The following is a 19775-nucleotide window of genomic DNA, read 5'->3' on the forward strand; positions in this document are numbered from 1 at the left end:
CCTGGTATGTTTCCAGTGAAGTAAGGAGGCCAACAGTGGATGAAGCAGAGTAACCAGACAGGAGAGTGGGAGGAGATGAGGGCAGAACAGAAAAATGACTTGAGCCTGTGGAGCCAACTGGGCCATTTTCCGGACTATGCTTTTACCATGAGGGAAGCGGGGAGCCACTGCCGGAATCTGAGCAGAGAAGTGACAAGACCTAATTCGGGTTTAGATGTCCCATGGAGATTGACTTCATTTTGTGGTAGAAAATATTCATGTGGGCCAGGCAGTGACTCATGCCTGTAATCCCAGCACTTTGGGAGGCTGAGGCGGGAGGATCACGAGGTCAGGAGATTGAGACCACCCTGGCTAACTTGGAGAAACCCTGTCTCTAATAAAAATACAAAAGATTAGTAGGGCGCAGTGGCATGTGCCTGTCGTCTCAGCTACTCAGGAGGCTGACGCAGGTGAATCGCTTGAACCTGGGAGGTGGAGGTTGCAGTGAGCTGAGATCGCTCCAATGCACTCCAGTCTGGGTGACAGAGCAAGACTGTCTCGCAAAGAAAATGCTCATGTGTTATTTCCCTGTGCAGCTTCTCCATGTTTGGAGGATGTTTTGGGGGTGTTGTTATTCAGAATGGTTGACTTTTGACTTCTCTCTCCCACCTTTGTTATTCTGCTCCTTGTCCAGATCCTGCCTTTGGTTCCTTTTTCTCCCTCTATGATGATAAGGGACTTGGAACTTGACATGGGAAAAGCTTTCGGTAAACAGTGCTGAACCTCATCAGCTGTGTTAAACAAAGTGTCCACTCCCCTTGTAAACCTACAGGGTTATTCAGTCTCAGTCCTGCTTTGAGTTTTATACAAAGCATATGTCCCAGTGGCTCTTACACATCTGAGCAGTCTTCTTTCTCACAGATGTCACTGGAGTGCAGGTCCATGCTTTACTGTGTATAGCAGAAAGTGCAGGTCCATGCTTTACTGTGTATAGGTTTTTATGGCTGTGTGGCAAATAACCACAAAGTCATCATCTTAAAACAAGAATCTTATTAACTCACAGTTCTGTAGTTAAGAAGTTAAGTACGGCATGACTGGTTCCCTGCTCAGGGTATCGCAAGATTAAATCGAGATGTTGGCTGAACTGAGTTTTCTTTGAGAAACTCTAAGAAACAAATACTTTCAAGACATTTGTTAGCACAATTCAGTTCCTTTTGATCATAGGACTGAGGTCCCTGTTCCTTGCTGGCTGTGAGCCAGGCGTCTCCCAACATCTAGTGATTGAGCATGTGGTACTTTCCATCTTCAAGCCAGCAATGGCATGACAAATTCATCTGTCCCTTCAAACGTCTGATTTTCTCTTCTGCGGCTGCCAGAGAAAACTCTCTGCTTTTAAAGGGCTCATGTGTTTAGTTCAGGCCTACCCAGGTGATCTCCCTATTTTAAGGTTTGTTGCAACTGTGCAATGTAACATAATCTAATCATAGGAGTAAATTCCACTAAATTCCCAGTTCTGGGGATTATTCCTGGGATTGCTCAGGGGATAGGAAATTTTAGGAGCCATTTTAGATTGTAATTCAGGTAAAGATGTTTTGGACCAGGCATTTGTAGTCAGCACAGAAAGATGTGCATAGATTTGAGAGATATGTGAAAGGATAACTGATGAGATTTTTATAATTGATTCAATTTGGGTTGAGATAAGAGGTCAAAGACGATGCCCAGATTTATGGCTTGAGAAATTTGATGAGTCTTGGTACCTTGTGGGAGCAACCTCTCTTTTAAAAGGATTCTCTGAATAAATCTTGCACTTTTCTATTATCAACTTCTATCTCTCTTTTTCTTTACTCTTCAACAAGTGAGAACAATATACTGAAAAAGACATTTTTATTGCCGAAGAAGTATACTAAAACAAACATGCATTTACATAAAGTTTTGGTAAGAGAATATACAAATAGGGATGAATTTCCGAATGATCCACTTTGTACTCACACTGTTCTCCCCATAATCTAGAATAATGCTTGGCATGCAGTAAATGCTCAGTCTCTGTTTGTGGAGTGAATAAATGAGTGATTGCTAATAACAACGAATGTTAACAAAACCTCAGTGAAGAGTGAACCAAGGTGACATCAGGAGTGACTTTCTGATGGAATCTCAGTTGTGATTTCTTGGGAGAAGCTGCTCTCCCATCCCTGTCCTCCCTACTGACCTCTGTTTTATTTCAGTGTGTGCTGGAGGCCTGAGATCCCAGGAGCCAGGCATTGGGAGAACCCCTTCTGGGTATCCCTTCATTGCTCTGCTGACTGGCTCCAAGCCAAGCAGGCAGTTTCCCAGAAACAGGGCTTGGCAGACAACCAGGGGAAGGTCACTGAATCTTGCCTTGGCACCTGTTAGATAGGGTTGGGAAGCTTGAAATACGTTCCTTTGTATGCATCACTCTTCCCCAACTGACAGGAGCATTTTAAGATGATGGTTTTTCCTCAGTTGTGAAAGTAAAAGTGTTTAGTTGGCACAGATTCCATGTATAATGCAGAAGCAGAAGAAAGGGAAGGAAGTCATTGTGTGTTACATCCAGATGCCTAGAAACGAGACTACAGCTGTGGCTTAGTTCACAGGTTATGCAGTGGTAGCAGCTTAAGCAAAGCTTCCAGAATTCTCTAAAACAAAAGTCTACTAACAAGGAAACAAAACCCTGTATTTTTAAGATCTTAAAAACAATTAAAGGGAAGAAGTAGCTTTAATTAAACCCATATCATAATCATCAGGACTTTAAAATCATTGCTTTTGTCATCCAGAGGTTTACTCTGATTAAGGGGAAATAATTTTGCCATAGGTCCAGGGTGCCAGAGAGGAGCCGTTTTTCCATTGTCCTATTACATAAGCATCTTTAATAGGTTTGTTTATATATTCCACTGCCACCACCAACTTTCCCACAGGGAATTTTTGGGAACACTGCAGTCTAGCACAATGCACCTTCCTTTATTCTAAACAAGTGTCCAGAATGATTCAACATCAGGAATGAAAATATGCAGTAAAAACATTTGCAACAATACAAACAAAGATAATTGTGCTCCAAAGGTTAGTCATCTGCAGTTTATTTCCCCAACTGTGAATATTCCTGCTTTTCCTGCTGGCCTCCTTGACTAGGGAGAATCCTCTGATCATTCTCCTTTAAATACATTTCTTTCTCTGGTTCGATTTCTCTTGCCTGTGTTTCCGACATTCAACTTTATTTTTACATCCAAGATTTTATACATCATTATCTGAGAAACACAAGAGTCTATGTTCTTGAGCGGTGTGGTCGATTCCTGGTGCGTGGTGTCACATACTTTCTCCTACTTATTCAAACATGAATCCAGGGGCTGCTGTGAAGGGATTTTGCAGATGATATTACGATCCCAAATTAGTTGACCTTAAAACATGGATATCATCTGAGTGGGCCTGATACAAACACGCGAATCACTGAAAAGCAAAGAGTATTCTGTGGCTAGTCATAAATGGGGAAGTCAGAGAGGACACACTAGCTGGGCTGGAAGAAGCCACAAACTCCCATGCCCTGAGCAGCCGACAGGGGCCATGGGGCAAGGAATAAGGGAGGCTCTAGGAACTGAAGGCAGTCTCCAGCTGACAGCCAGCAAGGAAACAGGGCCCCAATCCTACAACCGCAAGAAAATAACATTTTCTCACAACGAATGCACTTAGAACCCTGACCCCAACATGAGAACCACAGACCCAACCAGTACTTTGATTTTAGTTGTGTGTAAAGCTAAGCCGAAAATCCAGCCATGCTGCATTGGATTTCTGACCTACAAAAACTGTAAGATAATAAATGTGTGCTGCTTTAAGCTGCTAAATTTATGGTAATTTGTTACCCAAGAATAGAAAATTCATAGTGGCAGCTACAAATCCACATATTTAAACATGAAGCAGGGAAGAGGAATATATTGATACACTAACTGGAAGAAAAATGAGTGGGATATTACTATTTACTACGAAAAACATAGCTCAAGGCTACTCCTGCCACAAAAGACAAGTGTTCTTCTATTCACCTGACTGCTGAGAAATGAATCTAGTGGAGCATATTCATTCATTCACAGAATATTGATTCAGGACCGACTAGTTATATGGGACTCACTTGGATTACTTTTATGGTGATAGAGAAACATTTAGGTAAAAACGTAACTGCATTTTTTTGGTTCACAAGAAATTTGAAAATAAACTCAGAGATAATAACATAGAAAAAGTAGGTGTTCTAATAACATATCTGAATGAAGGATACATTTAAAATATTTCAATTTCTAGAAAAAGAGTATGCTGAGAAACTCTGACAGCCCAGATACAATTATAGACCTTTTCTCCTCTTTGCCTTTTAAACAAAATTTTAATTAAATTTTAGTTGATATGACTAACAGAAAGAAAATTCAGGCTGTAACCAATAGGGCTAAAAGCAATGTTAGCTGTGGGTGTAGGATAGAGTGTTCCCTTGCCTTCTGAATTTTGTTCCTACTATTAAGCAGGAGGGATTACATATTTCTGATTTATTTCTCTTGTTGTCCTTTGTTGTTCACGAATTTAGGGCTGCCTTTCATTGACTCCAAAGTAATTTCTGAAAAAAAAAAAAAGATCTGCTGACATTACAGGGTATCTGGATCATTAACCACGTCAATGCTGACCAAGGAAATAATGTTCTAGTAGAAACATCTATTTGTCTAAAATAAAGGCTGAGATGATGCCATTTTACATATCCTTATAAGAGTTTATGGGGTATTAATTTTTGTGGAAAGTTAACAAAAAATCTGGAAGCTAAAGAGAAGACTATTGATTAAAAAGGATTATTTAAAATATTATTTGTATTCTTTGTTCTGCTCTATTCCTTCTAGAATATAAAATAATCAACTTGGTGTCCCTAATTTTTTAGAAGCACTCATTATTTTATTCTGTTAGAGAATGTGCCAGTTACATCATAGGGAAGGTATGGCAGGGTACAAAGATAAATGGTAAGGGGAAGAAGCGATTTGGAAAGGAGAACCCTTTGACTTAAAAAAAAAGATGGGCTTTTACAAGTGTCTTTTTTTTTTTTTTTTTGAGACAGAGTCTCGCTCTGTCGCCCAGGCTGGAGTGCAGTGGCACCATCTCGGCTCACTGCAAGCTCCACCTCCCCGGGTTCACGCCATTCTCCTGCCTCAGCCTCCCAAGTAGCTGGGACTACAGGCACCCGCCAGCATGCCTGGATAATTTTTTGTATTTTTAGTACAGACGGGGTATCACCGTGTTAGCCAGGATGGTCTCAATCTCCTGACCTCGTGATCCACCAGCCTCAGCCTCCCAAAGTGCTGGGATTACAGGCGTGAGCCGCCACACACAGCCTTACAAGTGTCTTTTACAGCAGGGATTGGTCAACATTATTTTTGTGGACCAAGAGACAAAATCAGGGATATTATATCAGTACATATATAACGAGAGAAAAAGAATTTACACAACGTTTTTGCTGAAGTTAAATATCCAATAATTGAGTACATTAAGAAAATACTGGCCTATCAATGAGAAGGATGTAATTCTTCTTGGGAGTATACATTTTTAAAAATTGGGGTTACAAGTTAGTGTTCCATTATCGAATCGATTACAAATATTCATCTGTAAAATCCATTATTTCATTCTCTATAAAAATGTAGGTCCTGGGCCTCATTTAGTTCATGGGTGACAGTGGCCTCTTGTTCAGAGTCCTTTTAGAACCCTGGGAACTGATTATTCTCGGCATACATTAGGAATTGAATAGAAGAAAATAAACGTGAATGTCAGTGATAGGAACCAGTTGTCCATATGGAAAATCATAAACAAAGTAGGCAAGGGCTGTGGGGAAGGAACTATAGGGAATTAACCAACATTGATGAAATCTGGATTTAGATAATAGATTAAAAAAGAAATCTGAAAACCTACACAGTCTGTGCTTTATCCAGACAATATTCATCTTTTTCTAGGTGATAGCTTTACAAGAGCCAGTTTTTGTTTTTTCCTCCTTTATGTAGTTTTAATACTTAGTTTTGTTAGTATATGCAATGAATTTTAAATAAGGTATGGACCTAAAAGTAAACAATCTATTTTCATTGAAGATCCATTGATTTCCATGAAGTAAATACTATAATAAGTTTCTGCTCTTGTTTGAATGTTTGTCTCCCCACCAAATTCTCATGTTGAAACTTAATCCCTTAATGCGATGGTATTACCAGGTGGGGCCTTTTAGCAGGTGATCAGGATTTGAGGGCAGAGCTTTCATGATGGGGATTAGTGCCCTCATAAAAGAGGCCCCAGGCCAGGCGTGGTGGCTCACGCCTGTAATCCCAGCACTTTGGGAGGCCAAGATGGGCAGATCACCTGAGGTCAGGAGTTCGAGACCAGCCTCACCAACATGGTGAAACCCTGTCTCTACTAAAAATACAAAATTAGCCAGGCGTGGTGCTGCATGCCTGTAATTCCAGCTACTCGGGAGGCTGAGGCAGGAGAATCACTTGAACCTGGGAGGTGGAGGTTGCAGTGAGTTGAGATTGTACCATTGCACTCCAGCCTGGGTAACAAGAGCAAAACTCTGTCAAAAAAACAAAACAAAACAAAACAAAACAAAACAAAACAAAGCCCCAGAGGGCTGCCTTGCTTCTTCCACCATGGGAGGACACAGTGAGAAGGGGCCACCTATGAACCAGAAGGCTCCTCTCCCTAGATACCAAATCTGTCAGTGCCTTGATTTTGGATTTTCTAGTCTCCAGAATTATGAGAAATAAATCTTGTTTATAAGCCATCCAGTTTATGGTATTTTTGTTAGAGCAGCCCAGACATAATAAGATACTTTCCAATAAAAAAAAAGCACTTACAAATATGCTACCTACATTTTATTTCTTATTTCTTTTATTGTAGAGTAAAACTCCATTATAAGGTATCATAATTTATTGTGGGTTAGGTTTACTGCAGACTAAAATTACTTTCCTCTAATCAGGTCATATATTCAATGTTGACTAATGTTATGTCATGTAAACATCACTGCTTCTGATTGGTTAACTTTCTAGAAGGAAGGTTTCAACTTTGATTAAGATGAGCCAAGATCAATTATGTAAACATTTTACAAATACCTCTGAATATCACAACTGTTGTATTTATTGTTAGAAAGGAAAACTCTGCAAGGACATATAGTACTTGCATTTAATGCCTCTGATCAGGTAGAAACAATTTTTAAAAGCTTACTTTAGCAAAGCATTCACAATATGCTTATTTTTCTTCCTTGGACCTTAACTTTGTCTAACTTTTGTAGAATGTAATATATTTTCTTATCCTGAAATACAGGAATTTTATAAGGTACATCGTAAAACAAATAAGACTTTCCTGATATCTCCTTCTCTAGGAAAGTCCTACCATGGACCCTCATCCCCAACAAGTCAGGGCACTGACTCCCTGAAGCTCTCACATACCACGTACATATTTCTATCATTATCTTTCTACATGGTTTTATACATCTGCTTAAAAGTCCACATGCTCAGTTAGATTTTGAGCAACTTGAAGGCAGGGATTACATGTCATTCATCATCACACTATCCTTGGTACCTAGCACAATATCAAACATATAGCAGGAGCTCATTATACATTTACTGAATTAAGAAGTCAATGAATGGATACACTGAAGGGCCACTGGACAGGTATAAGCTTCTATTTTCACCCAGGGATAGATTAGCATCCTCACTTCTTCCCTACTGTTTTTCAAGAAATTCCAAAACAATTCTAGATGCAGGATAAGGATGTGGACCAGAAAAGTATAGAAAGAGGAAAAGGAAATGGCCAAGAATGAGAAAGGGTCTTTCTCAGAGAGCAGGAGGCATGGGATAAGGCCTGTGGACCACAACTGGGGACAACACGGTGTGTCTACCTTAATGTTGAGTGCAGTATTGCCAAGTCCCTGATTCCCTGAGCCCTTCCCTTCTCTTCCTTTCACTTCCTTTCTTTCCTTTGTTTTCCTTTTTTGCTTTTTCTGGGGGTTCCTTCGTACCATTTTGTAGTCTTTTATTGGAAATCTCTAGCTCTCCTGAAAGGAGCCTAAGGAAGGCTCTGCTTGGCAAAGCTCTAAGGAGGACAGAACTCCTACCACTTACCCTCTGCCTTCCCCTCCAATTTTGAAGCCATTGTAGTGGTAACACATGATAAGAACGTGGGACAATCACATCCCTTTTAATTGCTGAAAACACGGAGATTCTTCCTCTTGTTTTTAATCTGGGTGATGTGTTTGAGGGGGAAGAGGAAACTTCTTCTGTGGGAACATTTTCCTTGGCCCCTAACACCAGCACGGGAAATGGCTTTATTGACTCGTTAGGACTACAAATACAGCAAGAAATTCTTTCAACATCTGTAATACTTTTCTCACTACTCATTTTAGATTGCTTTAGCTTCCTGTGAGGAGTCAAAACACATATGTGATGTGTGACCAATGCTATGGTTTGAATGTTTGTCCCTTCTGAAACTCGTGTTGAAACTTAATCCCCAATGAGGCAGTGTTGAGAGGTGGGGCTTTTAAGAGATGATTGGTCATGCGGGCTCTGTCCTTATGAATGTATTATCCACTCATGGATTAATAGGTAATCACAGGAGTGAGGCTGGTGGCCTTATAAGAAGGGGAAGAGAGACCTGAGTTAGCATGCTCAGCCTCCTTGCTATGTGTGCCCTGCACCATCTTGAGACTCTGCAGAGAGTCCCAGTAGTAAGAAGACTCACCAGAGGCAGCCCCTTGACCTTGGACTTCTGAGCCACCATAATTGTAAGAAATAAATTCCTTTTCTTTATAAATTGCAAAGTTTCAAGTATTCTGTTATAAGCAACAGAAAATGAAAGTAAGACAGTCAACTTATATTTTTCTTCTAACCTCTCCTTCCCCAAATTTCAGTCCCATTTTTAGCCATTGGGGCTGGGGAATAAGATGTAGATGAGAACTTGAGGAATAGATGCATACTTTGCATCCTCACAGTCATGATTAGCTGTAAGCCTAGAAGCCTGGGGCTGAGGTGACCTGCCCAGGGCCCTAGGAAACACCTGCTAGAGACTCTGAGAGGGTAGACATGTGGAGACGCCTGGTTTCTACCTTTACCGTGAGTCTAATGACCATGCCAGTTATAGTAGAATTATGTGTATGTATCAGGAGAACATTACGGTTTTCATTTTTAAGAATTCATCCAGTATTAATTAAAAAATGAGACATGACTAATTTTTATAAGTATTTTTTTAAAAAGAAAAGAATAAGTTCTTACATATGAACTATGAATCAATATTTTTTTCAAGAGAAAATGCATATGGTAATACAATGGAGGTGTTGGCCCAGCAGAGACTAAGACTGCTCGTTGTGACTAGTGATCTAGCTTACTGCTTACGTTTTTACATTTGAAAAAAAACTGGAGCAAGTTCCTTTGCTTCTTTAAGTATTGTCTCTTTTCTTATTTTTGTCTGATGTACACAAATGTAGTTAAAACTGTGACACAAAGGGCTAATTTTGCTCTTTCAGAAAAAAAACTTAAATGTTTTCCAAAAGCTTTAAAATATTTTCCTGTCCTTGTAAAAGAAAATACAAATATAAGGGGGATTTAGTGTTTGATATTTTATAAAGTTCTTGGAAACCATTTTGATGGCACTGCATTTATGATACCAAGGTTAGAGAAAAGAAGAAAAACATCCATCCAGATTTAAACCCTTCCAAGGTCAGAATTATATTGTATATGTATCCAGAGGTTCATCCTTTTAGTATGAACTAAACAGTTCATATGCTTTAGTATTTAAGCATAATTCAGATTTCAAGGCTACTTAGGAGTCATCTCTACCATTTGTACAGCATAATACCCCTTTTATTGTTGTGTAAACATATATGAGTATTATCAATATTTGTAAGATAAACTAGTTTAATAAACTTAGTACCAAATATAAACTCTAGGATTCTTGATGGTAATTAGTCCAATCAACTGGCATACTTACAATTGCATTTCTTCTGAACAAACCTAAGCTTGCATGCTGTTCTGTAGGTGGAGAGTCGGATGCGATCCAGATCTTGAGCCCCTAGTGCGGGGAAAAAGGACACATATGGTATGCCATGTGTGCAGAAAGAAATTTACAATGTTTACAAATAAAACAACTGCAGATATGATCCTTACACCTAATTTTATTTTTATTAGAATATAAGTATAACTTTAAGAATTGAACAGGTCTGTCCTATTCAAGGACAGGTTCCTCAGGTTCTAGGGAAAAAGAGCACACACATGTAATCAACATTGGAGATCAGGTTGTAAACTATATTCATGGATCAAGAAACACAATGTCATCCCTGTTGTGTCCACCACTTCTGAGAACAATCTGCTCAAGCTGTGACCTACAGTGAAACAGCTAGATGATATACATACTATCATCAAATAAGCATTTAAAGTGCATTGCTATTGGTCATTAGAACGTGGTTGTTAGGTGACCATGTACTAACTGTTGAGCATCTTCTCTGTGTGCCCTTAGGCCAATTGCTTTTAGAGCTTCCATTTTCTCACTTGGAAGATGGGGATGATGATAATAGTAGTACTTATTTCACAGGACTGTTGTAAGGATAAATGAGTGAATATACCTAAGGCACTTAAACACTGTCTGGCATACAGTAAATGCTGCATAAGTATTCATTTTTATTACTAATAACTTTCTTGTGATCCTTCCTGTCACTCTCAGAGGAAGAGATGCCTTTCTAAAACTACCTCTACCCTTTCTTTTATTGTGGCTTCCAGTTCCTTCCTAACTTGGAGCATATTCACTGTATTCTTACACTACTTTCTTTATTCCACTCTTCCACTTAGGAGTCCAGCATGGCTCCTGATGCCCAGAACATCAGGTCTAAAAGCTCTGCTCAGAATCCAAGCTTGTCTGCAGGTTCTTTCTGGCTTACCTACCTAAGGACATTGCCCACTACTTTCTACCACAGAATCTCTCCTAGGTAGGCTTGGTCAGTCTCGTCTCAATACCCTGCATATGGGCTGCTTGTTACATCAAGACCTGAGCTCCTAGTATTCCGCCCACCCTCCTTTGAATGAGTTAATCTCTAGACTGTGTCTAGAACACATTAGACTTTCAATAAATGTCTGCTTTTCTCAGTTTCTACATATTTGTTTTTTCTAAGCCCATGTTTGTGGTTCATAACAGATATAAAGGCATGTATTGAACTTTTATCTTTACCAGTCGTATACTAATAAAATGTGCTATGTGAATCCTTTACAGTAAAACAGAATAGCAAGTAAATGAACTATCCTAGAAGCAATGATATTAGAAGGCCAATTAAGTGCTTTCCCAGTGAAACTCAGGATGAATTAGCAAGTGTCCCTCACTAGAGGATTTAGCATTTCCTCAACTCAAACCGATATCTTCAGATTCACTGAAAGTGTTTCCAATAGTGCTATTACTTTGTGGTTTTATAAAGAAGATAATTAAATGGTCACTCTTAATAAAGCTTATTATTTGACAAACAGGCTTAGCGACACTGAGCACTTGAGGGATTAAAGAGATGGGGAACTCTCCTCACCCACTGCAGGAATTCCCTTAGAAATGTTCTCAAGAGATGAACATTTAGTCAATGGCCATGTAGGATTATTTCTCATGATAGATAAGATTATTACTTGTGAAAATAAATGAACTTTAAAGTACGTAAACTTTAATTCTGTCACTTCCCAGTTGTGTGAGTTTCACCAAGTTTTTCCATGGCATCTCAATTTCCTCATGGATAAAACAAGATAAAAATATCAACTTTACTGGCTGGTAATAGACAGATATAAAGTCTTGACTTCTGCACTGGGAACATAATGACCACTTAACAGTAAATGGGCCACTTCTGAACAAAAATATGTGATAGAAGTGTCTTTTTTATGTTTGAGCTTTGATTTGCCTCCTTGTAACTTCAACCTATTTGAGCTGGTTTCCCCTGGAGTCACATACTCTTTGCCCCTTCCACTTGAGAATTCATTTCTCAAATATTGCAAAGCAGCTACATTATCATTATTAGTGTCTTCATTACCATCTGAAAATTATGTGCAAAAGTTCTTGTCATCATGGACTTTAAAATTTAGCTGGGCAGGTAGCTTCTCCTTGGGCTTTTTTTAGGGTAAAAGATGTTCAACTCCACGGCCATTTCAGGTATAGTGTTTATCTGTCTGGCACCCAGTAGGGCTTCAATTCATGGCAGTTGTTATTATTATTTTCATTATGATCAAGCATGGTTTGAGACCCCTAAACATTCTAGTCACCCTGTTCTGTGACTGGCTAAAATCTCTGTAAAATTAGGTGTCCAAAATTAATCCCAATAGCGATTGCTTTACCTGTATAGAATATATAGAAAGCAATTATTACTACCTTTGATAAGGACTCCTAACTAATGTGATCTTTTTGAAAAAATAGATGGCTTATTATGCCACTTTTATTAAGTTTGAAGTTAATTTAAAAAACTACTTTGAAAAATCATATGCACTTCTGTATCAGTCAAATCTTTTCTATTTGCTATTTAAATGCCTATTTTGGAGCTAAGGGTAGGACTTCGTATGTATCTGGTTAGTTTTAAAATTTAGCTCATACTTTGAACTTTTCTGAATCTTTTAAAATTCTTCAGTTGTCACTGGAACTTCAAAAATCTTTCCCAGTTTCATGCCCTCTGTAAATCTGAGAGACTTATGTCGGGAATGAGCTCTCTAGGGTGCCCGATAACCAGAGACAGAGAGACTATCAGAAATACCTGAATGCTAAATCTGCCTTTGCTCCCAGATGAGGATGTACTTTTATTGGTGCTAAGTTTGGCTCAGCAATCAGGAGAGTCTCAGTATCTGTAAATAATCACTTAAAAGAAAACATTAGGGGCATAGATTATTTGTGTAAGTTCTTCAAGCATAATGATTTAAGCTCCAGATGAAAAGAGGTTTGTGATGTGGTACATAGTTAAGTTTCTCAGTTTCCGCAAGACCTTACCCTCTGAGCACAGTAACCCTGGCACCTCTGCACTTTCCTCTGATGGAAGTCCTGGGGGAAATATGGCAAAGGTGCACTCCTCCAGGATGCAGTAAAGAAGGATGTGGAGATGCTGCTTTGGGCCTGAAGTGCACTGACTGCTCTCTACTGTCCTATCACTAAGTGGACTTAACTGACCCTGTGTTTTGTTCAAGAATCAGGAAGAGGTCTGTAGGTCTATAAATGTTGTATAAATTCTTCCTGGTTGATGATGTAAGCCCTGAATATTAAAAGGGATGTGGTGAACAATAAAATTTAGTATGTCAGATATAGCAGCACATAACCATGCACAATCAATGTATATATTAACTGCAGGATGCATCCAGAAAGGGACCAGAAGAAGCTGGGCTGAGATATGATACATAGCCTCTTACTCTGTTTATCTGCCTTGTCAAAATAAATTTTTTTTTCTCTGCCCCAACAAACCATGAACTTAACCCAGTTTTACATATGTGGTCTTTTCTTGAAAGTTTATAAACCCCCAAACCTACTTGCGATTAGTTGTGTGACTTCTGTGTCTTCATTCGAGTCATTGATTAAAACGAAGGACCAGAACAGGGCCACAAACAGAGCCTTCCAGGATACTACTAGAAGCCTTCCTCCAAGCTGATAGACCCATTAGTTGCGGCTTTAGACATGGTCATGACATTCCCTATAAATCTACCTAACTGTATTGTGACCCAGTCCACAATTCCCAACACATGCACAGTCTAAGAGTTTTTGTCAATATCTTGCTGAAATTAACGTTAATTTTTATCAGATGGTATTTTCCTGATCTAGCAGTCTGGTAATCTCATTAAAAAGTATTATTAGCTGACTTAATTTATTTATTAAAAAGATGGAATTTAAATAAATGAGTAAAGAAATAAAATCAGCAGAGCAATCTTTGCTTTTAGCATGTTGACATGTCTAGAATTACTACTATATCTTGGCCAAGATCTAGAAAAACATCCATTTCATTACAAAACTTATAAGCAGTTCATACCCTAAACTCCAAAGAATCTATACTTTTTAATAAAGTACAGAATTTTCCCATCACATTTTTTTCAATGTACTCGTCATTATTTTTCAAAATAATGGATAGTGGTTGTTTTCTGAATTGTATCACTGGGATATAATTCTTTAAATCTGGAGATTCCACTCATTTAAGTGATTTCTTAGTTTTGCTTCATACTAATACAGTGGGGGATGGCATACATAATTAAGGGTTGAGATAAATACTATTTTCTCTACTTCTACATATATTTGAAACTTTTCATAGTAAGAAAAACTAAAACACATTTATTTAAGGCAACTTAGTGCTCTTGCACCATCTCCTCAAGCCTCTTGTACCCATGTCATAGTTGGAAGGAAGTAATAAATATGACAACAAAGACACATTAAACTCTGATTGTTTGCACTGTTATCAGCAGCTTATATAAAAAATTGGGTGATTTTTTCCCTTTCTTTAGCCCTTTTAAAAAGATTCTCTTTCTTCCCTTCTCCCCCTATCTCTGCTTCCCTCTCTCCCTCCCTCTCGCTCCCTTCTTTCCTTCCACCTTTTCCCTACCCATTCATTCGTTCATTCAACCAACCAATCAACCAACAAATCAACCAGTCTTACCTAATTTTTGGTTTTAACTTTCGCACTCTGAACATTTTCACAGTTTTTGTATGTTTTGCCTTCTATATTTTGAAAGCTTGTTATAAAACCTTCTATTAATATATAGCCATTTGATTCTTAAATATCACATTGATTTAAAAGTTTTGCTAAACATATATTTACAGAATAAAAATGAAGCCTATGATGAACCTGCTGCCTGAACTCTGCCACACTTTATCACTGGCTGTGTGTGTGAAGGAGGGAGGGAGAGAGAGCGATACTGAGAGAGAGAGAGAGAGAGAGAGAGAGACAGAGAGAGAGAGAGAGAGAGATACTGAGAGGAAGGTTAAGGAGTTTGGGGGTGAAAAATAATTGCTACCTTAGGTGGCTGAATGGGATAGAGCCTCCCTCATTGAGCTAAGTAAGGTAAAAACAGGGAGGAATAGGTTTGTTGATGGATGAAGACAGTTTTGGGCTAAAGAGTTTGAGTTGCTGGTAAGATGTCCAAGTAGAGATATCCACAGGACAGTTGGATACAAGGATTAGTGCTTTAGTATATTCCAGAAATTATCAATAAGCACACAAAATGTAGTAGTGTGCTCGACTGGGCCAAGACTGAAATATTTTACCAACAGGAGACTCTGCACAAGTAGGGCTATTCCATATTTCTAGTGACAAAATGAGGCACAAACTTGGGAATTGGAGTGTCCTCCTCGTTTCTGAACTGTGCCCAGCTGCTTGGCAGTTGTTAAAAGACCGCGTGGCTTTGGGAACACTAGAAGGCAGCCATCTTGGCAGGGAATGATAGGTATTTTTGTGATGGGCACTATTAGTGGAGTGACAATGAGCCCTCCTCAAGCTGCTTCATTAGCAGAAGACTTGACAACAAGTAGGCAAGGCTGGAAGGGAAGTTTAGTTCATGTGCTATTTTGGATAAGCTGGCTCATGAGAAATGGGAGGTTGTTTTGGGGGACTCTGAACACTCAAGAGTCATAGCAATAAAGGTAAAGACTTGAGAGAGAGACAAATTGTATATGGAGAAAACTGGTCAAGAAGAAAACTTTACATTCTCTAACTTCAGTGTCTAGAGGGTACTAAGAGACAGAAAGAGAGAAGTAGAGGAGACAGAAAAAGCAGGAGACTAGGTTGTGGTGACATAGAGAGAATTTCTTGGGTGGCGATCCATGATGTTAATATCTTAAAGAGACTGAGGAGCACGAGAAACGAAGAAGTGGGTGAAAACAGTCACCATATCCATGATAACCTAGGGTGGCGGAGTCATTCATGTCATTTTTCTGAATTTTTGAGATTGGTGTTCTTAAATTCATAGTTTGCATTTTAAAATCATGCCCTAGGTTCCTTTCCAATCGTGCATGTGCTGACTCCAGCCAACACTCTCAAGGACGGCCTGCCTTCAAATAATTCAACAGTACTTAGGCCGGGCACAGTGGCTCACGCGGTAATTCCAGCACTTTGGAAGGCTGAGGTGGGTGGATCACTTAAGGTCAGAAGTTTGAGACCAGCCTGACCAAGCATGGTGAAATCCAGGGCGTCTCTCCTAAAAATACTAAAAGTAGCCGGGCGTGGTGGTGCACCTGTAGTCCCAGCTATTCGGGAGGCCGAGGCACAAGAACTGCTTGAACCCGGGAGGCGGAGGTTGCAGTGAGCCAAGATCACGTCACTGCATGCCAGCCTGGGCGACACAGTGAAACTGTATCTCAAAACATACACAGAAACAAAAGCCAAAAACAGTATTTGTTGAGTAGTTTCATTTGCCTCCCTTTGATTTCAGGTCCCGCCTCTGCTGAGAGGCCAGTGGCATCACTCTCATTTCTCCCCAAGACCTTCCTGACCTTTTTAGGCAGAATTCCATGTTCTCAAAGAGTGTTTTCCAATCACGTCCCTTCCATTAAAACCTACCCATCCTGTGCCCCATCGGCTTTTAAATGAGCATTGATTCAGCATCTAAGGTGAATGATTTGAAGGTACATGTCCTAGGTCTGTCCCTAAAAAGGAGTTCATAGCAGTGAGTGGTATGGACATGTTCACAACTACCATAAAAGGCTAAGTAAATGTGCTCTGAGAGTAGAAAAACAGAAAAGGAGAGTTTAATTCCAAGAACAAACAATTTATTCTGTTAAAAGTCAGTCTGATAAACTTACTTGAGCTGCTAAACTTATTTGATGGCTGAAAAAGCCAAGGTGAGGATGACGTTTATATATATATTTTTTCTGAGACGGAGTCTTGCTCTGTTACCCAGGCTGGAATACAGTGGCGCGATCTCGGCTCACTGCAAGCTCCGCCTCCCGGGTTCACGCCATTCTCCTGCCTCAGCCTCCCAGGTAGCTGGGACTACAGGCGCTCGCCACCACGCCCGGCTAATTTTTTTTTGTATTTTCAGTAGAGAGATGGGGTTTCACCATGTTAGCCAGGATGGTCTCAATCTCCTGACCTCGTGATCCACCCGCCTTGGCCTCCCAAAGTGCTGGGATTACAGGAGTGAGCCACTGCACCCAGCTGATGATGTTTATATTTAACTAGAGGGTTTTTCTTTTTTCTTTTTTTCAGCTGTAATCCAAGGTAGTAAGCAAACTGATAATTAGGGCATTATTGTGAAGACAATATTTGGTTAAGGGAGAACTTACACAGAATTTCTTAAATCAAAGTAGGTGATCACCCAATTTTTTATATAAAGCTATTATTTCTGTTTGTTTTTTAGTCTATGCTTCTCTTAATTTCATTTCTTTGCTGTTTCTTCCTGCTTCTGCTGCTTATAGTAATGAGCTAAGAGTGAATGTTTAACACATATGTGCTGCAATCACCTGAATTTGCCAAACTTTCTTATCAATTTTTGTTATCAATTGCTGTTCTTTACCTTTTCTAAGACCAAGACCTCCTCAACTTGCCTGACTTTAGATAGACTTCTTCCTTCCTCTAGGCTTCTGACCTCTGTTTTCTTACAGCATTTACTTTAGAAAACTTTTCCTTGTAAATTCTTTCTCTGCTCCTTTGAGATGTAAATATCTTGCCAAGTTTACAACCCAGGAATGTCTTTCTCAAGAATGTGGGTGCCAGCCCTTTGAAATATAATTGTTGAAGGAGGTATCACCTCTATCTCCAAGTCTTATCGGGAGGGTAGAAGCCTAACTGTTAAATGTGACAATTAGCAAACAGATGGCCTAATCACATTGACCAATCTCCTCCCTGAAGTCCTCCAGTATTTTTCCCCAGTGCTTAAAAGTCCTTCCTGCTTTTTGTTCCAGGGAAGTTGAGTTCAGTCTTTCTTCCCTGTTGCAATTGTCTTGGATAAAAGTCTTCCCTGCCTGTTTAACTCTGTCCATTACAACTTTTCTTTCACATTTGCAATTTCTAAAGCAAAGAATCTCATTGGCACTTTCTTTTGTTGTCTTTTTTTCTTTAAATATTTCTATATAATACTTAGATGAGAAGATTTACAAGTCTAGTCCTTTTTGCTCCTTGTCTAGAAAGCACAGGTTCCTATAAGTTACTTTTCGAATCTTGATGTCAGTCTTCTCTGATAAGGGTTTCCTTTCCTTTCTTTGGTGTGCTACTGATACAGCTGGAATACCCATATATTTTTCAACCATTTAACACGTTCTCAATGATATTACCTTTCTCTTTTGTATGACAGTCTACGTGTCAAAATCAATTGCTCCCTTTGAAACCAGCGATTGTTTTATCCAGCAGAATCCTACTTATTGTGGATGTGTCATACTTAGTGCTGATATAAACATGTTGCTCAAACTAATGAATTGTTAAGGTCAGACATGTTTAGCTGTTTTTGCCAACATTTGATTTGGAACACCCAGGGAGGAAAGATACATATGTGTTTGGCTTGTTTATCTATTCTGACCATTAATCACAAGAACTCACAGAACTAATAAAGCTGCAAGACATCACTGTAATGTTTCTATGAAGAGATAAAGTTATAATTTGGGAACTGAATGCACGATTTTCCTAAGTCTCTGTTTTCTATGTCTCTAAAAACCATATCGAGCTTTCTTTGAGTTGGGCAATTTTGATTCAATAAACATTTGTAACGTATGTATCTGTCTGAGCCAGGCACTATATCAGGCTCAGAAAACATTGGGATACGTAAACTCAAAGAAGGATTTACAAAATCATTAAACAAGCATACTTTTATAGTTCTTACAGTGTGCTGTCTGACACTGTCTTTAGTGTTATAATGGTAAGTTCAAAGATTTCCCCCAAGATTTTATTGCCTTTTTAGGGTAAATATTTTTTTCTACTGTGTCTGAGAAGATATTGTCCCATGATGTACTCTTGCCTTTTTAATACAAGAATGTGCTGTTGGAGGATACCTGTGCTGCTTTGGATTTTGTTTAGATGGACAGGTACTCACTAGGCTCCTTGCTCTGTTGGATTTGTAACTGCACAAAGGCCACAATTCCAGGTGAAGACACAGTACCACACATGGGGTCTAAGAAATTGGAAGGCCTGGCTGAAACTCTCCCAAACACTCTAAGCACATTTCTAAAAGTGGAAAAAGCAAGGAACACGATTGAGATTCCCCACATCAATTTTAATTTTCTTTCCTCTCTGTTAGTTCTAATGCTATCTTGGTACCACCAGATTATTGGGGAATGATAAAGGAAAATATGAATCTTATTATCTGGGACTTAACTTTTTCTGTTCTGACCCTCATTCTTGCCAATCCCTTTCAATCTTTCGTAGGAACCTAATTTTGTTACTGCCTTCTTAGGGAAAAAGGCTTCCACTCACTCCTGCTCATCCTCATTCCATATGCAGGAAGAAGAGATAAAAAGACATGAAGAGAACCACGCTTTTTCCTTTACAACATTCAACTTGAGATGTGTGGTTTTCCCCCTAATGTCAAGTTCTTTTTCTTTATGAAAAAGAAAAATGGTCTACAAGGGAGATGCTACCAACCAATTACTTATACAGCAACTGTGCACTTACATAAACCAATGGCCTTTATTGAATAGATTCTTCACTGGAGTCAGTAACTTAGTTTGGGTTCCCTTGTGTAGCAGGTCACCTCTACGCTCCCTTTATCTTTTATTTTCCTTAGTATTTTTTAAAAAACCAGTTTGCAGAATAGATTCTCCTCATGTAGAACATGAAGTCTGAATGACAGTTTATAGTTTGGTCCAGTAATTGTGCCTAACTTCTCCTTTCC

The 19775-nt window shown here is 39.2% G+C and overlaps 1 protein-coding gene across 29 annotated transcripts in view; it reads right to left on the reverse strand.

Moving 5' to 3' along the window:
* DTNA (dystrobrevin alpha) overlaps positions 1-19775 on the reverse strand; it is a 394437-nt gene that overhangs the window by 115574 nt on the left and 259088 nt on the right. For all 29 annotated transcript variants that reach the window (XM_073006396.1, XM_073006399.1, XM_037982388.2 and 26 more), the window contains one exon: positions 9970-10050. In XM_073006396.1, the coding sequence (XP_072862497.1) occupies positions 9970-10050 (81 nt within the window). The remainder of the gene's footprint in view (positions 1-9969; positions 10051-19775) is intronic.

The sequence above is a fragment of the Chlorocebus sabaeus genome, chromosome 18, assembly GCF_047675955.1.
Source record: "Chlorocebus sabaeus isolate Y175 chromosome 18, mChlSab1.0.hap1, whole genome shotgun sequence".
Taxonomy (NCBI): domain Eukaryota; kingdom Metazoa; phylum Chordata; class Mammalia; order Primates; family Cercopithecidae; genus Chlorocebus; species Chlorocebus sabaeus.